The sequence below is a fragment of the Podarcis cretensis genome (genome assembly GCF_951804945.1).
Source record: "Podarcis cretensis genome assembly, chromosome: 2".
Lineage (NCBI taxonomy): Eukaryota > Metazoa > Chordata > Lepidosauria > Squamata > Lacertidae > Podarcis > Podarcis cretensis.
In genome coordinates, this window is record NC_137171.1 from 76,757,838 (window position 1) to 76,778,348 (window position 20,511).

At 41.1% G+C, this 20,511-nt stretch overlaps 1 protein-coding gene and 1 long non-coding RNA gene across 5 annotated transcripts in view; one reads left to right on the forward strand and one right to left on the reverse strand.

Moving 5' to 3' along the window:
* Window positions 1-30: 30 nt before the first annotated feature.
* Window positions 31-20,508, forward strand: LOC307211089. 2 transcript variants are annotated; one of them, XR_013836283.1, is made up of 3 exons: window positions 31-469; window positions 14,855-14,996; window positions 20,007-20,508. It is a non-coding gene; the product is annotated as an uncharacterized lncRNA (long non-coding RNA). The 2 variants fall into 2 exon arrangements; XR_013836284.1 differs by lacking the exon at window positions 31-469 and adding an exon at window positions 14,055-14,174.
* Window positions 8,464-20,511, reverse strand: part of SFMBT1 (Scm like with four mbt domains 1) — a 78,660-nt gene continuing 66,612 nt past the window's right edge. For all 3 annotated transcript variants that reach the window (XM_079967279.1, XM_079967280.1, XM_079967281.1), the window contains exons 14-21: window positions 18,613-18,677; window positions 16,791-16,930; window positions 14,366-14,475; window positions 13,891-14,066; window positions 12,833-13,011; window positions 12,449-12,694; window positions 10,781-10,909; window positions 8,464-10,550 (exon numbers count right to left, since the gene is read on the reverse strand). In XM_079967279.1, the coding sequence (XP_079823405.1) occupies window positions 10,410-10,550; window positions 10,781-10,909; window positions 12,449-12,694; window positions 12,833-13,011; window positions 13,891-14,066; window positions 14,366-14,475; window positions 16,791-16,930; window positions 18,613-18,677 (1,186 nt within the window). In that variant the 3' untranslated portion in view covers window positions 8,464-10,409. The remainder of the gene's footprint in view (window positions 10,551-10,780; window positions 10,910-12,448; window positions 12,695-12,832; window positions 13,012-13,890; window positions 14,067-14,365; window positions 14,476-16,790; window positions 16,931-18,612; window positions 18,678-20,511) is intronic.

The following is a 20,511-nucleotide window of genomic DNA, read 5'->3' on the forward strand; positions in this document are numbered from 1 at the left end:
TTGGCTGCGCCGGGAGCCTCGGGGGAGGGCGGGGCCAAGGGGCGGCGGTGTCGCGGCCGCGGCTCTCTGTCCGTCAAGTGAGGCGGGATGCGGGTCTGGGCGGATGTTCTCTTCGTCGTCTGAGGAGGGAAGAGGAGGCTGGGCGAGCCCTCGTCCTCCCCTCCGCGCCCCGGGGCTAAGGTTTCGGCCCGGTCTGTTTCTTCGCCGAGGACGGAGGTTGGGCTTTCTTCCGAGGAGGAGCTTCGCTTCTCCCCGCGGGTGAAGGAGGAAGCCTTCACCCTCCGAGCTCCTGCCGCCGCACCCCAAGCCACCGAGGAGGCAGCTTTACTTCTGAGGAGACGCGCCTGCCCGGGTCGCCCGTGGCCATTCGGCAACCCGACGCCTGCCGCTGTGGGGAATGGCAGGACCTCGAGCGGGAAACGACTGCCACTTCCCGTCTCCCAGCCTAATGGATCTGGTGCTATGAAAAGTAAGCGCCTGTAGGAAGCTAGCTGTTGCTGTTATTGTGTGTTATAAAAAAAAGCTCTAATGCTGTTTTTGGCCTGTTTAAAAACCATTTAATCCACAGGCTCATTTATTATTTTATCTGTTTCGTAAGATTTATATACCGCTAGATTGTAAAAACCACCTCGAAGCGGTTTACCGGGGGGGGGGAGAGGCAAAACAATAAAATCAAGAAGCAATAAATCCAGCCTTGTACCAAACCTGAGACCACCTTTTTACAGCTGCATAAGTGCAACACATGCCATTGGTTTGAGAAACAATGTCTAGGTTGGGGTTTAGAAGTGGCAGCTTTCAGGATGCTTTGGAGATAGCTAAAACTTTGGCACAGGGACTTGAGCTCAAGACTTTTGTCTCAATTCTGAGCTGATCTTAAGGCTCAAAGCTAGATACTGTACTGTGCAAATAGCACTGAGAAACACGGGTGCCTGCTAATTACTGTACGGTATTAGACTCTGAGGACTAGTTTGACGCCCCCTAATGGTGGAAACTATCCTCACAGCACAGGATCCTTACTGTTACCGTTTTGTACTTGCTACAATGTCATGGATTTTTTAAATCTCGCATTTAGGATGCAATCCTAATCCTACCTACCAACCTGGGGGCAAACCCCTATAGAACTCAGTGATTTTCTTGAGTAGAAATGGTTAAGATTGCAGAAAGACATTCCAATTTTTGGTGACTTGTGTACTCCAATTTTATATAACACATTTAGTAATAAATGGATGCCAGCAAAAATATATTTATGCCAGGAGTCAAGTATACTTAGAATGGGTCGAATTTTCTTTTGATAGAGGATATGTCACAAAACTAGTTTGTGTCTTGTGTCTGTAACAAACTGTTTTCTCATGATGATTTATAGCTGTAATTGTGAACAGGGATATTTATTAACATCACACTGATCTCAGTACTGTATGTAATAAAATATCTGCTGTATTGATTTGTACAATGAAGGCTTATCAATACCTGAGAGCAAATATTTATCTTGTTGCATACTAGAAGATAAACTTCTACCAGGCCATTGGATATCAACCCATGTGACATGTCTGAGCCATGACTGATTATTTTTCTCTACCCAAGAAGGAAATAAAATGTTTTAAATGTATAATGAGAATGGTTTGAGTGCACAATCAATACATTCAGTTTCATGTGCTTTCAGGCTGGAGAATGTGGATTGAAGTGTTTTTTCTTTTCTTTTCACTGTTTTCAACTAAAGAATGTGTAATTGTATGCAGCACAATATTTACTTGTGAGTTTGTACTGAGCTAGTTTTCTGCTTTAGGCTGCAATCCTATATTCATTTACCCCCAAGTGAAGTCCTTCTGAACTCAAACTAGGTTTACATCTGAGTAGATTTGTATAGGATTGTAATGTAAATGGCAGAACTTTAACACTACATGTCAATCTATGCTTAAAACATGCAAGGTTCTACAACTCTTCTTAAAAGGCTTTACTGTACATGTAATTGACATTGAGAAGTAGACTTGTCTTCAGGGATACAGTAGTAACACTCTTGAGCAAAGAACAGTTTTATATTATTACAATTTTTTTGTTTCTTGTAGCTCAAATGCAGGACAAGAGTTTAACTCTAGCAGGAGGCAATCTAGAAAAAACAAACATTTTAAATTCCAAATCTTGAAGTTGTCTTCCATGTATATTCCATGTTTCATATGTCTTCCCATTGACCTATCCTCCTCCCCCCCATAGAGGATGTCTGTCACATTTTAAATATATACGCAGCTTTGTGTATGCAAGGGAATCCGTTCAAATTTGGGTGGAAAGAATTTGCTTACCACATTCTGGAGTGGGGGGTATTTATGGAAATAGCTTACATTGTAGAGATGCCCTTAATTTAAGTAATCTGTATAAGATGAATAGGTGCATAGGTTAGGGAAATAAATGTAATGAAAAACTGTTTTCTGTCAGTTTGACAGCAAAGTGAGCTGTCAGTCAGAAAACCTAGACTGCTGCCTGACTTTCTTAGATGAAGTGGCTAGGGGAGAAATGTATAGATTTTCCAAGGCACACTGTGTGTCTCCAACACAATCATAAAGCTTCAGGAAGAATAAGATTTCTTCAGTATGGTGTGTTTCTGAGAGCACCTAGTCAGACAAGCCCCTTCTCTTTTCCTAGCAGCTCACTTATGAGATTTATCAGAACCAGATTTATCAAACCTAATTAAAATATCAGGTTTCATCTTGCGCTTTGTGATAAGGTGATTGCTGGTAATTATTTTTACATATTTAAACATTAATGCAATAAACATTTTCTTATTTCTAAGATCACTACAAAGTATGGAGTTTGGCCGGAGAAAAAAATTGCTTGTAGGTTAATTCTATCTATGCATGCCTGTTCAGAAATAAGATTCATCTATTGTGTTCAACAGATAAAAGTGTCTAAGAGAACAATCTTAGTTTTGCAGGCCAGAATACAAATTGATTCATTATATGCCAGCAACACTATCTAATTTGGTTCTGGTGTTACTTTAATCAACTCTTCTCTAGGAACCACCAGGAAAAGAAAAATCAAGTAAGAAGGTTCTGAAATCTACTTCAATATCCCTTTACAAACCGAAGTGGACATGGGAAATGTTTTTTTGCAAGAAGGGGGTCCAAATATAAAGATTTCCAACGATGGTTCACTTTGTTTAAACTGAAAATATATATGTCTCCGTATTTGTATTGATAAACCAATAAAACAGTAAAAAAACCACTATTGGTATATTGCCTCCACTGACAGAGCCTATATGCTGTTGAACACATGAGAGTTACTACTGGACTCAGTTCCTGTTCATTTCTTAACTGAGGCACTGGATTGGCCATGTGGACAACAGAATATTAGACAAGAAAAGCTTTTGGTCTACCCAGCAGCATTTTTACCAGCAGATTTTTCTAGGGAAAACTGTTTGCAAAAGTTCTTTCCTAAGAGGGTCACAGGCAAATAAGCCCAGCACTAAGAGCATATGATAATGTTTCTTGAACCATAATTGTAAGACACTTGGAAATTCACCTTTGTGCCTATGAACCCTCAAGTGCTTGTTTATGTAATAGTAATGTAATCCAGTTTCCCCTCAATGACACATGTAACATGGAATTCTGAGCACTCAAGCAATACTCAGCTTATTGACACAAAAGTAGACCAGCAGCAACTTAAGTATTTTTTAAAATTTACTTACAATCACTTTAAACGGTCATGAAGTACCACAAAATTATGTACATTCATTTACAGGGAAAAAAACAAGCAAAATAATCCATTTAAAATATTTTAACCCTTTAACTGATACATCTATCCAGTAAAGGAGGATCTTCAATAGGCATATTTTATGTGCATATTTCTCCATTTTTGAATTTTACCCTCAGTTCACACATATAATTTATATATATTAAATCAAAGAAAAATACAGCAAGCAGGAGGAACAACACAATATACATCTTTAATTTTTTTTAAAAAAAGAAAGAACAAAGCAGGGAAAGTGCATGTTCAATGATTTATTACAACAAAACAGATCTACATATATGCTGGCAGTACCTGCCCTAGAAGGCTCTTTCAAGAGATTTCTGATTGTCTATAAACACTAACAGAACTGGTTCAGAAGTCAATGGAAAAATCTGTGTGCAGTCCTGTATGAGAGTGGACTGGGTGATTAGGTAACAACAGCAGAAGCTGACAAACATGAAGCCTCTGTGATATACAGATAGCACTTAAGGTTTCTTAGGAGTTGCAGTTAAAGGAGTAAGTTCTTCACAGATTATTTTTTTTAAAAAATCAATTCATTACTTGAAGTTCCAAAGTTCTGGTAAATCCAGTTTCCACACTCCTGAAGTTTAAGACAAGTCAGTGGAACATTGCATTTCATTCTAGAGTCTGGAGGAAGTAATGTGCTGCATTCCATGGTTCAATCTTGATTTTATTCTTTTAAGTAATTTAATCTGGTCAGCAGCAGTGCAATAATTAAGTCTAACTTCTAACAAGCAAGTAACTAATATAAATAACTGCTGTACTTCTAGTGTCTCCAATTTTGATCCTTTTCAAAAAGGAATTCACACTAGCAAGGTTCACTACAGATCTCATCAGCTACTAATCCAGCCTGCAGTGGGTAGCGCTGGGCAGAAGGAGACTTCCTTTCTTTCTGCGGAAAAAAATGGGCAGACACACCTATAATGGTAGCATCTGCTTGGAGCATCTTTTTTTCTATTATTCTATTACTTCCCCTTTCAGCACATCATACCCCAATTCTGCAGCATTCCTAGTACATTTTCAATGGGGCTCCTCTGGAGAGAAGAGGGGTGGGAAAAAGTTACTCCCACCTACCCGCTTTTGGGTTTGGATCTATGGTTTATATAATGGATTATATAATGAGCTTTTAAAATTGCATGCTCAAACCCCATTCTAGCCTCATGGTTAAAAGGCTACCTTTGACAACAAAGTTCATATATGAATGATTTAGGGAAAGTTAATACCAGCGTGAGTTCTCAGCACACAGTCAAATTTACACTCATGAGGTTTTCAGGCAAGTCCCTTTGTGCTTAGCAAATCTTGGTATTTCAGATACTACTTTCACAGTAGACAAAATCTTAGACAAAACTGAAAATCGCAACAAAAGCCTTATTTAAAACATTGTTTTACTTTTGGCAACACTCTGGTATGAATTCATAAAGCTTCACAATGTGTGCAGAAAGAAAGCGGCTGATGTAAAGATGTGCACTGCCTAGGTAATCTGGCATGCAAAATTCTCCAACAAGACAAACTTTTGAGCTGATTAGGCTTTGGCTAGTAATACGTAAAAAGTATCTGCAAATCAGACAAAAAGTGTGTGCTCATTTCACTAAAGGGTAGAGTCATCCAATGAGAATGGAGGAGGGGGGAGAGAAGGGTCTCTGGCAGCAGCACTGCCAGATGCCAAGCCCTGCTGGTCTCACTAGAATCAGATGCTCCAGGACCATACTGCATCCAAGGGGTGTGTTGGGAAAACAGGAGAACCTTGGATCCTGATCCATCCTGTTTCCCCCCGATGCTGAAGCACCAATGGTAGAGAGGCAAAGATGCCAATCCTACCTGTGGCAGCTGGTAGAGAGGTTCCAAATGCTGACTTCCTTCTTAGCCTGTAGATAGGGAGGACTGCAAAATCCTTTGCTCCTGGTATTGTACCCTAATTGACACACTGCTATAGATTTAGTATTCAACTTATTCTACCTTACTGTAAAGCATTCGTGGCTAACCTCTGGGTCCAGGTGTCTCACCAGCTCCATCAAGGCAATTTTATGGCTGTGGCAGAAAAAAGGGAAACATTTATAAATTAGACACATTGATGGATGGCTGTAGAGGTTTGTGAGTTTGCCCTTTGTGCTTGCATGCAGATTTGTGCAAGACAGCGTGGGGTGGCCACACCCAGCATGGGCATGCTAGCTAGATCAAGGGTAGCTAAAAACCCACCTCTGGTTAGTCCTTTCAGAGGTGGGTTTGTGAAAGGACTAACAAGGTTTCCATTACTTAACAGGATTGGCAGTTGCATGGCAGGTACATAAATTTTAAAGCACTGTCAATCCCCACCCCAACACCTGTCTCTTTCAGAGTCTGGAATAAGCCCTTCATGGCACAGGCTTCCCACCTCCTTTCAAGTTTCTAGCATTATAGAAGTGGTAGCTATGCCAAGTAAAATTAGACCAGAACTATCTCAACTATCTCACGTTTTATTAGATAGCTGTGCCAGTTAACAGGATGCAACTTAGAACCTTTGAGTGTAAACCAAATTATGTACTGAATTTCTTTTGACAATAGCTTTATAAGCTGCTGTTTCCCACCCCCAAAAGCCAATCAAGTGGAAAACCTATGTTGTTTAATAAAAGTACCTATAAATTTATTTTCATGTAGTCATTGTATAGCAACTAGCCCCCAGAGATCTAACAATTATGTTTATCTTTTCTCACTCTCTGCTTTGGACACATGTACTTTATCCTGCTCGGCATAGTTCATAGCTTCTCTGAGTTCTTCTATGAACTATGCCGAGCAGGATAAAGTACATGGAAAACTCAGCAGTGGCCAGAAGATTGGAGAAGATCAGTCTACATCCCAATCCCAAAGAAGGGCAGTGCCAAAGAATGCTCCAACTATCGCACAATTGCACTAATTTCTCACGCTAGCAAGGTTATGCTTAAAATTCTACAAGGAAGGCTCAAGCAGTATGTGGACCGAGAACTCCCAGAAGTGCAAGCTGGATTTAGAAGAGGCAGAGGAACCAGAGACCAAATTGCAAACATGCGCTGGATTATGGAGAAAGCTAGAGAGTTCCAGAAAGACATCTACTTCTGCTTCATTGACTATGCAAAAGCCTTTGACTGTGTCGACCATGGCAAACTATGGCAAGTTCTTAAAGAAATGGGAGTGCCTGATCACCTCATCTGTCTCCTGAGAAATCTCTATGTGGGACAAGAAGCTACAGTTAGAACTGGATATGGAACAACTGACTGGTTCAAAATTGGGAAAGGAGTACGACAAGGCTGCATTTTGTCTCCCTGCTTATTTAACTTATATGCAGAATTCATCATGCGAAAGGCTGGGCTGGATGAATCCCTAGCCGGAATTAAGATTGCCGGAAGAAATATCAACAACCTCAGATATGCAGATGACACAACCTTGATGGCAGAAAGTGAGGAGGAATTAAAGAACCTTTTATTGAGGGTGAAAGAGGAGAGTGCAAAATATGGTCTGAAGCTCAACATCAAAAAAACGAAAATCATGGCTACTGGTCCCATCACCTCCTGGCAAATAGAAGGGGAAGAAATGGAGGCAGTGAGAGATTTTACTTTCTTGGGCTCCATGATCACTGCAGATGGTGACAGCAGCCACGAAATTAAAAGACGCCTGCTTCTTGGGAGAAGGGCAATGACAGGCCTAGACAGCATCTTGAGAAGTAGAGACATCACCTTGCCAACAAAGGTCCGTATAGTTAAAGCTATGGTTTTCCCAGTAGTGATGTATGGAAGTGAGAGCTGGACCATAAAGAAGGCTGATCGCCGAAGAATTGATGCTTTTGAATTATGGTGCTGGAGGAGACTCTTGAGAGTCCCATGGACTGCAAGAAGATCAAACCTCTCCATTCTGAAGGAAATCAGCCCTGAGTGCTCACTGGAAGGACAGATTGTGAAGCTGAGGCTCCAGTACTTTGGCCACCTCATGAGAAGAGAAGACTCCCTGGAGAAGACCCTGATGTTGGGAAAGATGGAGGGCACGAGGAGAAGGGGGCGACAGAGGACGAGATGGTTGGATAGTGTTTTCGAGGTTACCAGCATGGGTCTGACCAGGCTGCGGGGGGCAGTGGAGGACAGGAGTGCCTGGCGTTCTCTGGTCCATGGGGTCACGAAGAGTCGGACACGACTAAACGACTAAACAACAACAACTTTATCCTAGTAAGAATGTCATTAGCATAGTTAAAATGCATAATGATATCTATGCACAAGAACCTTTTGAAGTTTTAACAGCATTAAGTCAGATAAGCTTCCAATTCAACTGATTTGGGCAATAAATGGAAAGAAATGAAGGGTTTGTAGATGAGGTTACATTTCCCTGAAGTTGGAAAATATTCCAGGGCTACTTAGGGGATGAATGCTTTGCAGACGGCTTCAAATTCAGCCCACAAGATACGCTGGAATTGCCTCAAGAAATGAAGTGTACAACTACTCATGTGTTGCATAGAAATGACTTAAAGTAACAAACAATGGAAAGCAGCTCTCTTTCTGACAGCCCCTAAATGGATCCCACTGGGATCAAACTCCTAAAGTAGGGCAGAAATATTAGCTTATAAATATATCACAGATAGCCAGCACCTACTCCATTGGCTTCAGAAACGTAAGTTGGCTTATTTACAGCAATGCATGGAGTATGAAAGTTTTACTTTAAAAACTCTGAAAATCTCAAGACATACAAGTTTTGTACATATGCCATTCTTATGATTTTTGATTCCCCCCCCCAGAAGGTACCCAATAGTTACCTTTTTAATAAAGCAAAAGATGCACTGAAGCTGGATAATGAAAAAACCTGGATCCACCCCACCCGCCCAATGCCAGAGAGAGGCATTCAAACCAACACATACAAGTGCATTTCTCATAAATAAATGGACCAGTTGAATAGCACTCATTTCAATATATAAATGTAATTGCAAACTTGGCCCATATGCTCATTTACACAGCATTTAATGTACTAAACCTACTTTGGTTGAAACCTGAAGTATGAAAGCTCTGAGTAATCATTCACTGCATCCACACTCTTATCTAGGGTCTCATAAAGCTAGGAAGGTTATTCGTTTCTTTTAAGACACCATACAACCCTCTTCCTAAACAGCACTCATATATATCCTGGAACGTGACTCTGCAGGAAGACAATGTTTCAAACTGTGAAGATCAAAAAGATCCAGTGATGCGGATATAATTCATATTTAACAGACACATATAATGGGTGCAGAAGCCCATTTGGTGCATGGCTGGATCCCAACGAAGCTGGATTCACTATGCAGAAATCAAAACCTGTAATTGTTCAGCAATGTGCACCAACAGTTAGTTGTTGCAGTTGTGGGAAGTTGCTGTATAGATAAGCATTAGCTAGCACATTATTAAGTTGACCATAGTTGAATTGCCTCTACATAAACCCACAAAGTTATGTAGAGAACTATGGACCCCATCTCTTAAGGTGTACACACAGTACAGGCTGCATGAACTGTCCAACAAAAAGGACATTACAAATCATTTCTGTTATATACTTAAGATAGAAGAGGGAAGACGACATTTTACCCATGCATTTACAAAACAACTACAATTTTCTGGAGAAACCCTTTAAACATTGGAGAATTGATAGGAGCTCGACATTTCTGTCTGTTCCTCTACAGATGCAAGGTCAATTTCCAAAAACAAATGAGAATACGAGAAGACTTAATCCCAATCTCATACCATGCAATATTCTAGTAAATATTTTCAAAAAGAGAAATGATACTAAAGTGTCAATATTTCTGTGCAGCTTTCAGTAAAAAATAAAAATAATAATAAAAAATTAGGTTGCAGCTTATCTGTAAAGCAGAGCCATATGTTAACATTCAAACCTCCTGTTCTACAATTCCCAAAACTTGTCCTCTCTGTGTCTTGACCAGCAGCATGGCAGGCAGAAATTCTGTCAGGCACAAACTTCACCACCACTCCCTCTCCATGACAAACAGCTCTAACTTTTTAAATCTGTGACTTTCAGATAACGTTTGGAGGCCCAGGACCTCTGTCAGTTGAAAAAATGTTGGCATTCCTATTTTGACTGCAGAAAAGCACATATTGCATAGCCATATATGACCTTCCCCGAAAAATGTAATTCCCTCATAGCTTTTTTTCCCCAGGCTGTAGAGGTAGAAAGCAAGTTCCAAAATAAAAATCACAAACAAAAAACATCTGGCTGCACTTCAGTTTTCAAGCTTTTGGCCACACCACTTATCTTGGCAATCAGCGATATTAATGTTTAAAAAATTATGTTTAAGACAAAGAAAATGAAGTAGTTCTGCAAATGGCAAGGAGATTTCCATCAATTGGCATTCCCTTCCATGTGCTGCCAAGTCTGTCCATTTCAGACCAGAACTACAGGAATTTTTTCTCCCCTTAGAGGAGAGATTACAACCACCTTTATTCATCAAAAAAGTCCTGATGTACAGAACAAGCGACTACTACATTCTTAAGCCAATAGACAGCTGTGAAAATAGCTGGGATTGCATTAATGTTTTGCTCCAAGTATTTTTTCCCCGCCCCTCAAAGTGCAAGACTGCAAACGCCAGTTTATAAGCAGTTTCCGTCTGACCTTCCTTGCCTCACCCTGTTGAAGGAAGAGTAGGATGCTGCAGTTGTGCTTTAAAAAATCATTTTCCAACTTATCACCCCCTCCCTTTAGTTAGCAAACTGTTGGTAGAAGGCAAATTTAACCCTTTCAATGTGATGGCAAAGTTTAATGGCTGGGCCAAGTTTCAAGTCCATACACTCCTGAACAGTGGGGAGAGTTAGCAGGAGAAGCGCCTGACCATCTATTTCCTGTTGAGAGATAGAGAGAGAACAGGGTTCAGAACTGATGAAAAAAATGCCATTAAGATGCATTAAATGGTCCGACTGAAAGCTAACAAATCAAATGGGAATACATCCCTCGACAAAGTATAAGGATCCAAAAAAGCCAAACTATTTGCAATGCTAGAAAGTTATTGAGACAAAGACTAGAGATTTCATGTGCTCAGTTAACAATTGCCAACAGTAAAACAATAGAATACCTGATCCAGAAATATTCTAGCTAATGGGGCACAGTCTGTAGATTTGAGGAACCGCACAACATCAGCTACACTCCACTCCAGAGGGTTGCTGTCCAGCTGCAGCTTTTCTCCAACGTCTATCTTTATTTCCTATCCCACAAGTCCCAAAACAAAGCAAAAATATTACATTTGCCCTGCTCAAGCATATTTACTCTTTTTGTATATTCCCACCAATTCCACCCGAGTTATCACCTGAAAAGAGCCACAGATCATGCCATTTTGGATTCTCGGTGTTAGGGATTTTGTGTGTGTGCCGATCAAATTTAATTCATAAAGTGTGAACCATGTACTCATGAACAGAATCCACAAACCATCCCCTCTCTCTGCCCCACCCCCAAGTTGTATATTCTTGAGATTGTAGCAAAAAAATGTTGACAGGGCAGCACTTGGAGGGGAAATCCCCAAATCCCAGCAACTAGATGAGATCTATACATGGAGCTTCTAGCAAGAACAGGTGGAATGTGTATACAGTCATACCTCAGAAGTCAAATGCCTTGTGACTCGAATGTTTTGGGTCCCGAATGCCACAAACCTGGAAGTATATGTTCTGGTTTGCAAATGTTCTTTGGAACCCGAACATCTGATGCGGCTTCCGATTTGCTGCAGGAGTGCCTTGGTTTCCAAACGTTTTGGAAGTCAAATGGACTTCCAGAACAGATTCCGTTCAACTTCTGAGGTACAACTGTATATTTTTAATAATAATAATAATAATAATAATAATAATAATAATAATAATAATAATTATTATTATTAATATTATTATTATTATTATTTACCCCACCCATCTGGTTGGATTTCCTCACCCTAATCACTGCAGTGTTGCTGTTGTGGTGAGTTAGGTATGCAACAGGTTGCACTAAGTGCAAATTATATGCAAGTTTATATGTTGAATTATACAATAGGTTAAATTGTGTATATGCATTTAACACAACTGATTGTTGCTATTTCAGTAGAGTTCATGCTCTGGATGCATGATATACCAGGAAGGAGGTTTTGAGTCTTCCCTAGAGTCCTGGGAGGGAAATTTCTACTGATGCAACTTCCTTCCCCAGAGCAGCAAGAGAGGGGGTAAACCGGCCATCCCTGCACTCTCCCAACCTATATTCTGGAATTGTTATTTAAATAACAAGTATCAGAAATGTATATAATTAGAATGCAGGGAAATGGATTATTTTGCTTCTAAAGAAAATCTCAAAACTACTCTTAATAATTCTTCCTTAACAGGGTCTGTTTCTTCTTTGCTAGGTCACAAGTCAGTACATATATTTCCTCACCTGCTTATTGCAGCAATTATTTTGCCCTTTTTGATTTTAGTATTAGGTAGACCTGACAAATATGAGCATTTATTTCCATTTAATAACAAATGGGGGGAAAGGCCTCAGCCTTCAAGGCTCATCATTAGATGGCTTAATGACCTTGGGTTGCATCCAGCTAAACCATTGTGCACATGGAAAGACTTCTGTGAGCCCAACCTTCCCTTCCTCTCCTCCCCCTGTGCACACCCCATATCTGCTCTGGGGATTCCCAGAGATTTAGTTAGAGATAACCCCCGGTGAACAAAATCTCTATTTCTGAACACTAGATGCTCGCTGCTAAGGTATTCTTAAAAAAAAAAATTCCAAGACCTACCTTTGGTGAAGGAGGCTTATTTTCATCATCTGAGAAAGAAAAGGCGCGTAGTTTCCTTTTCCGTTTGTCCCGGTCCTGAGCTCCAAAATGGGATCGCTCGCTCTGTGTGGGGGAGGATGACCGTGATTTCTTTTCTGACACTTCAGACTCTTCAAGCAGTTCCTCCTGGTGCTCAGAGGTGCTGTCTTCCGTAAGGGACTCTTCATCTATGTCATCCTGATCATCATCCTCTTCACCCCCACTGCCCTGAAATGGTATGGAAAGGAGACGGGGAGACTCAGAGGTAGACAGTGAAGACTGTATGTAGCAAAATACCAAAAAGCCCATTCATCTAATACCTATGGAACACAGAGTGCATTAAATAAATTGTATGCGTTATCATACCTGGGGTGAGCCAGCAGGTGTGTTATCTACAGAGGTAGAAGAGCGTTTCTTCTTATGAACAAAGAAGTTTTTCCGTTTCTTTCTTTTCCTGCTTGCCTTCTTCATGCTTGTCTCTGTGTTGCTGTGGATACCTGGTGGACGGCCAATCCTTTTGTTTCTTCGCTTCCCATAATAATGGGCTATGAGAAATTAATAGAAAAAGGATTCTGACTGTGAAATGTCAGGATGATTCATCTTTTGCTAGCCCTACATGTATCAAGAGTGCCTCTAAAATCTCCTTTTATCACCATATTTTATTTATGATATTTATGCACCACCAACAGGGGATAAATGATGTCCATCTATATGACCTATTGCTGCTGTTTGATACCTATGGGTATGTGCCTTAGAAGAAAGATGTCATATTCTGCGGTACATAAATTAAACTTGTACTGGCTATTGGAATCTAGTAACCCAACAAACAGCACAGTGATTCAAAGGGTTGGAGTGGCAACAATTTTGCACATCAAACTGCTCTACAACCATCAAGAGTCCAGTTTCTCAACATGTTAAGTGGTGACCAACCTGCAAATGAATCCCGCCCGACACACACACAAAAATATATCAGAATTGCTTCCCATGGGGCGATCAACAGCTTCCCAGAGGGTAGTTTAGATTTAATTTCAAATCCCATATGGCTCCTCCAAATGAAGATAGAAAGGTCAGGAAAGGTGATGTATCACTCACATAATAGGTAGGTTTGTCCGGAGACCAATAGGAACCCCAGTACAATCACAGGTTGGGTTTACTAATACAGCATGAGTTTTCTGCACTGCTAAACTAACTGAAGAAGGACTCAATGGACACTTTTCGACCAAGGGCAAGATTAAATGTTGATGATATGGTCACAGTCCAGTGGTGCTTTGAGCATATATAAACTAAGATGAGCATGATCAGCAGCTTTAAGGAAACTGCATTTACTGGAAGTTGTGCTTTGCAGCCACTGACCTACACTGTAGAATTAGCTCAGTAGTGAACCAGAAAATTCCCTTGTAGGGCCAACCACCGCAATTACTCACTGTATTTGGTTTTTGTCAGAACAGAGCAGTTCTCTGAACACTTGTCTAGCACCATTTGCGGGCCAAAGAGATTTGGACAACATTCAAGTTTGATACAGGTCTGCCTGCAGAACTCTGCGACTCGATCAGCTGTTCTTACAACTTCCACTGTTGCACGGTAGCTCTTTCCTTTATACCTGAAGCAAGGAGGAAAACAACAACAACATGTGATTTGATCATCATTTTTACAAAGACAATATTCTGGATGCCATGGAATTTCTTAGGTTTACAGAAAACATTTTAGGGTGAGGAAATGTTGTGCATCACCATTCTCAAACCAAGACAGCCAGGTAAGGGTGTTTGGGAACGCAGGGCAGCATTTGCAGGCAAGCTCAGGGGGTTAGCATCACAAAGGCCGAGAAATCCTTCCTTGGCAATGTCTAATTTGGCCTAAGAGCAAAGGACCAACACACACTACAGAGCAGAGTCCATTTACTTTGCTTTCAGGGTCTCTCCGTATCCTTGCCATGCAGCTTCCTCATCCAGCTGTATTTCTCTAAGGACACGGCTAGGTTTATAGGCAGCATTGATCAGCAAAGAAAGAACCTGAAAATGGAAATGAGGAGAGAGTGTTATGAAAGCAGTAGGCAAGTAAATTTCTTCTAACATGTTAATATGACTTAGTAGATTAGTTCTATTCATCTGAGTTAGCAACTTGAGAGATTGAGCATTAAACTAAAATGTATCAGCATAATATGTTTAGAAAGGACAGTACCTGTGAACCAAAAACAGACAACAAGTAAGGATTTATCTGACTGCCTAGGATTCCCAATTCAATGTTCAGTATAGCCTAACTGTCTTTCCACATTTCCCTCAATGTTGTTCAGGGTAAAGTAATGTTATCTAGCAAATGTTGCTACTTTATTTTGGAGAATACCCCCCCCCCCGGACTTCATTTCTGAGATTATTCATTTTCTCCCTCCAGCTCCCAGTCAAGAAAGAGGATTCTTAAGGAAGGATAGATGGAGAATGGCAAAAGAGACACCACTAACGTACCAAACAAAGGGAGCATGGAATAAGATTTCACAGCATTCCATTCAGGAGGGAATATTTACTACGGGAAGGAGGTAAAGAGGAGTGCTAGGAAGGTTTATCACAATGGCTAAACAAAGTGGAACAATGAGCTAAAAAGCAGGCACCAGAGGAAACAAAAATGCCAGTATCAAGTTTAACACGTTTACGGGGTGGTCTCATTTGAAATAAATGCCCAAGGATACATTAAAAATGAGCCAGATTTTGATCAAATACAAGAGGTTTGATAACGAGCTTTGAGCCAACTTGCTTTCAAAGTAAATATTTATCCTTGCATTCAAATATCTGGGAAAAAATGCTGAGTGATAATTGCCCCATTCAATTTATTCCGAGAAGTAAGACAGCCATGTAAGAAACATACATCAATTTAATGAGCAAATAACCCAGAATAGTGAACCTTATTAAAAAAAAACTCATACAAAAAGTATTTTGCACTGTTAGACCATGGATACTGCACAGTATCTGACAAAGCTGCCACTATGAAGAATAACCCATGGCGTTTAACATGCAGCAAAGACCCCCAGAGGCAACTCCTATAATCTAGAATGTTCTCAAAGGACTATAGATTTGTCACAACAGATCAAATGACTGATTCATCAACTCTAGTATTCTGTCATGGACAGTTTCTACTGCTGCTTAGTGACAGGTGTATATTCCCTTCTCCATAATGCCACTTAGGCATTTCTGTAATACAACAAAAAATACAGAGCTCTACAGATATCTAATTTGCCCTAAAGCCTTTTCATTTGTCACTGGATGTCCATTCTTGCCTTTCCACTTCAAAAATGCACTCAAGGCAGGGAACATAATACATTAAAAACAAATAGCTTAAAAAAAGTAAAAGACAATGAATTAGACCGGGGTAGTCAACCTTTTTATACCTACCGCCCACTAATGCATCTTTCTTGATGGTCAAATTTCCTTACCGTCCACCAGTGCTTGATGGAAGGAGGATTCAGCTTGTGCCGTAGAACCCCCTACTGCCCACCTAGAATCCTGAAACGCCCACTAGTAAGTGGTGGGGACCAGGTTGACAACCCCTGAATTAGACTGTGAAGAACCATGAGTAAAAAACAAACTCTACACCCTATAATAATGGCTTATATTTCTGTTGTTCTATCTGGTACTGCCTTACAATCGGAAGAAGTTAGTATGTATATGTCCTTTTGCAGAGGTTTATACCATTATGAGTTTCACCTGTCTTGCTAATGTGAATGGGCCCCTTATAAAAGAATTATAGCGTTCTTTGATAGCTGAAAAATCAGAGTAATGCCCTCCAGCTAGCTGGAAGGGGCAGAAACTTGTTTGCAGCCAGTTTTTTATGGTGAGTATGGACTTCTCCTTGCAGAACTGGACTCTTGATTCACCAGAATATACCGCCATGTCCCATGGGTTCCAGATTACCCTAGACAAAACTGCTTTCCAAACTTACCAGGAAGCCTCTGGCATACCATGCAACAATACAAGCTGATCACACCACCATCCCTATGACACAGAAGAAACCATCTTGCTACTCTATAGCTGAATTTGTTTCATGAAATGCAGATTGAGAAATCTGGTTCAGACAAGTCTTCCCCACAGCACGGGTCATTATTTCATGTTTTAGTGATTGAGAATTATGCTGTGCGACTTAATGCTGCCAAACCCACCAATATCCTGATTATGATTTCAACTTTCCAACCTAATACATTATTTTATAGGTCTACACTTTTCCATACTTACGTTGAACGCTGCATTAATGTATTCCTAGCCTACAATGATACAAAGGGTGTGCTTTGACAGAGAAATTGTGCCACAAGTATATAGCCATGTTTTCCAGATGCCCTTACCTCTTTAAGAACAAGGACACAGTTTCCTGGTCCCACAGACTGTGGCAGTTCTGCAATTCTACCTTTGTTAAGATATGGCCCTGAGAAGCAGCGATGATTAAAGTAGATCTTTGGACAGCAGTATTTACCATTGGTTACAACTAGAAAAAATAAGAATAATAATCAGAACACTCTGTGCAAACATGTGCTCTAAATACAGTGGAACCTTGGTTCCCGGACGGCTTAGTTGCCGAACAAATCGGCTCCGGAACTCCGCAAACCCGGAAGTGTTCTGGTTTACAAACCTTTTTCAGAAGCTGAGCGTTCGATGTGGCTTCTGTTGGAGTGCAGGAAGCTCCTGCAGCCAATCAGAAGCTGCGCCTTGGTTTTCAAACAGTTTCGGGAGTCGAACGGACTCCCGGAACGGATTAAGTTCGAGAGCCAAGGTACCACTGAGCTAGCATTTAGAAATATTTAAACTATAGAAATTAAACCAATAAATACAGGGCCCCATCCAACACTGCAGCTCCTCTGGTGCAACACTCTTCCATGCATGCAACTGCTCTCCCTCTCTTGTCCCCTCTGATCTCTGTGTGCCTGTAAAATCAACTCGGGGGAGGGGACTTGAGGGACCCTCTGGTGTAGATGTTTTCTGGAAGAGCCTGGGCAGAGGAGAGGGAAAGAGAAGTCCCAATGCACCAGTGGAACCACACACACAAAACTCTGGATACAATCCAGAGTTTCACATATATGCACATTTATTTTTGATAGCCTCCTGCAACTCACCCAAAGCTGGACCTGAGGGATGGGGGAACTTGCCCAAAATTCAGGGAGCTCATCTGCACAAGGGCCTTTTCGCTAGCACAAAACCCTTTTGAGTAGCAAACACAGGTTTGGATCTAAATCACTAAAAACTGGGCCAGAATCAGCTATGTCACAGTGTCACAAAGCCCAATCAAACAGAAAGCAAGGGCTTGTGGCCACTGCCAATACCTGATTTTCTGGACTCCTCCCTGCCCCAACTCTGTTCTAGTTTATCCCATTCTGCAGTGTGATTGGGGTGCCCTCAGAGGACCCCTTTGAGAAGCTGCTGGGGGAGCAGAGAGAGGGAAAGTCAACTTCTGCCATCCTGTTATGCAGACTTTTTTGGGATACAATTTATTATGTGTTAACGCTGAAGCAAAGTTTATGGTTATTTGCTTTAGCGTACAAAATAAGTTAGTATCCTCCGTGATGCAAGATAGTTAAAGATATCAATATACCAATAGTCATTTCATTCCAGCTATGTTTGGACTAAGAGCCGCTTTCTCTTAAAGCCCTAATTCCAGGGGTTTATAATTGGCACATATAGAGATTGTATTGTATTGATATAACATCTCTCCATTTAAAAACCAATTAAATCCCAGAATGAGAAGCAGCCACTTCTGCAAAGCTGACATTAGGTAGCACCTCAAACACACATTTTGTTGCATTGCAAGTCATGCAGTAAGATTTTAGAGAGTATTAACTGATTTGTTCAGCAGCAGATGCACTTATTCAACATTCATCCATTCAACAGTTTAACAAATGATTAGATTTCACCATCTGGCACATATGGAATTCTACTGTCAAATGGCCTTTTGTCTATAGAGTTGCCTGAGTTCCCTGCAAAGCAGAACATGGAAACTCACTGCAGAACGGATAAAAGTTCAAAGGAAAAGTAGGAAGTGTTTGTGAGGAAGAGCCTCACCCCAGCAGGATAGTTCTAGAAAGCTAAGCGCGTGAGGGAAACATGACATGTACACACCATGGCATTTAGCCTCATTCTCCAACTACTACAGACACAAAGACACTTCTTTCTTACCGGTATCAGCGGAGTTCAGTTCCTGGCTCTTTAGTCCCTCATGGACAGTTCTTGAGGATAATATTCTGACCAAGGAAGAGAGCAAAGCAAGAGAGAGAGAGAGAGAGAGAGAGAGAGAGAGAGAGAGAGAGAGAGAGAGAGAGAGATATGGCATTATTCATTATTTGGGCTCTTGAGCTCCTCATCCCGTTTGGGCTTTTGTTTTTGTTTCTACAGTAGAAGGGACTTGTGCCTCTAGCAAAGGTTTCATATTCATTGTCTCCCTTCCCCCGCTTCTCTCCTCTTGCCCCCTCTGGAATTGCCGTTCCTTCATTCCCTCCTTAGTGCCCAAGCCCTATTATAATTAAATCAAAGCACACAAAATTGGGGAAAAAATAACATATTCTTCCCCTGCCCAGCCCTGCATCCATTGTTTACCTCTGTCTATTTTAGACTGTAAACCTCCCAGGGCAAGTCATATCTGTTCTTTATAAAGCAGTATGCACATAGGTGGCATAACGAATGACAACTACTACAACATGGGACCCGCCAAGTGAGTTAAAGAACAGGAGTTTTTAAACTAATGTATTAACTGTGTGTAAAAGGGGTGGGGATTCTCAGGCCTTTGATCCTCAGGATTTTCTATAACCCATGACTCCTCCTCGGCACCCACATCACAGACCCTGATGCACACGCTCTGCTAGTTGGAATGTATCCTTGAACTGGAATAGTGTCCCTTTCTTACCCAGATAGAGAGATAAATGTGCAGAGACCTCTGATTTTTGTGCGGCTGTACAAAAATAAGAGTCACATTCATGGCCTTACCCACCACTGGCATATGGTCCTTGGAAGGTTGCCCACTAGTGAATGTGGCCCCCAGGCTGCTGAAAAAGGCCCCCCAACTCTATAAAACCAACAGGGTGGCCAGAGATGTAAGCACTGCTAAAGAACAGCAGCAACATGTCAGGTGAAATAATGCCAAGTGAAAAGGGAGCAATATCCCTCCCACCCTGTCCGACATGTTGCATGCGTGTGAGAAAAATGCACCAGAAGATGGAAAGCAAAGCTGGCAATGGCTTCCAAGAACTGGAGGACAGAGAACTTCCTTAAGGAACTACCCCAAAGTGTGTTTGTGCTATAGACTCTATAGCATAACATCTATAGCATCTGCTGTGTCTATAGTATAGATCAGGTGTTGTCAACCTGGCCCCTACTGCCCACTAGTGGGTGTTTTGGGGTTCTAGGTGGGTGGTAGGGGGTTCTACGGCACAAGCTGAATCCTCCTTCCATCGAGCACTGGTGGACGGTAAGGAAATTTGACCATCAAGAAAGATGCATTAGTGGGCGGTAGGTATAAAAAGGTTGACTACCCCTGGTATAGATATTAACATCTCAATCCAACTATTATATGACAGGAAGATCCACTGATGGCAGGTCACTTCCACAGAACTGTTGTGTATCAAGCAAAGTATGGAATTATTTCTTCTGAATTAGCTGGACTTCCATCTACTTTTCTAACAGAGTTCATCTTCTGCTATTGCAATCCAAATGCAGATTTGTGAGGCTAACCACCTACGTGACACGTGGAACATTTGAGGACCTGAAGTGAAAAAGAATTAAGTAACAACCTTTCAAGCAGCACTTATGAAAGGGACATGAGGGTGAATTTAAAAAAGTAATACCCAACGCCGTCCTAACTAACGGAAAAGTGCACACCTCCAATATGACCTGAGAACAGTTCACAAAAATGCAGCTGATTTAGAAGAAAAGTAGTTATGGTATATCCAGAGAGTATCATAGCATGACAGAGCCACAAACATGCATAATACTTCCAACTACTAAGTAAGTGAGCTCTAGTTAACTGCATTCAAGCTTCTCAAAAAACAGTCCATTGCTAGCAATGTGAAATAAGTTCAGTGC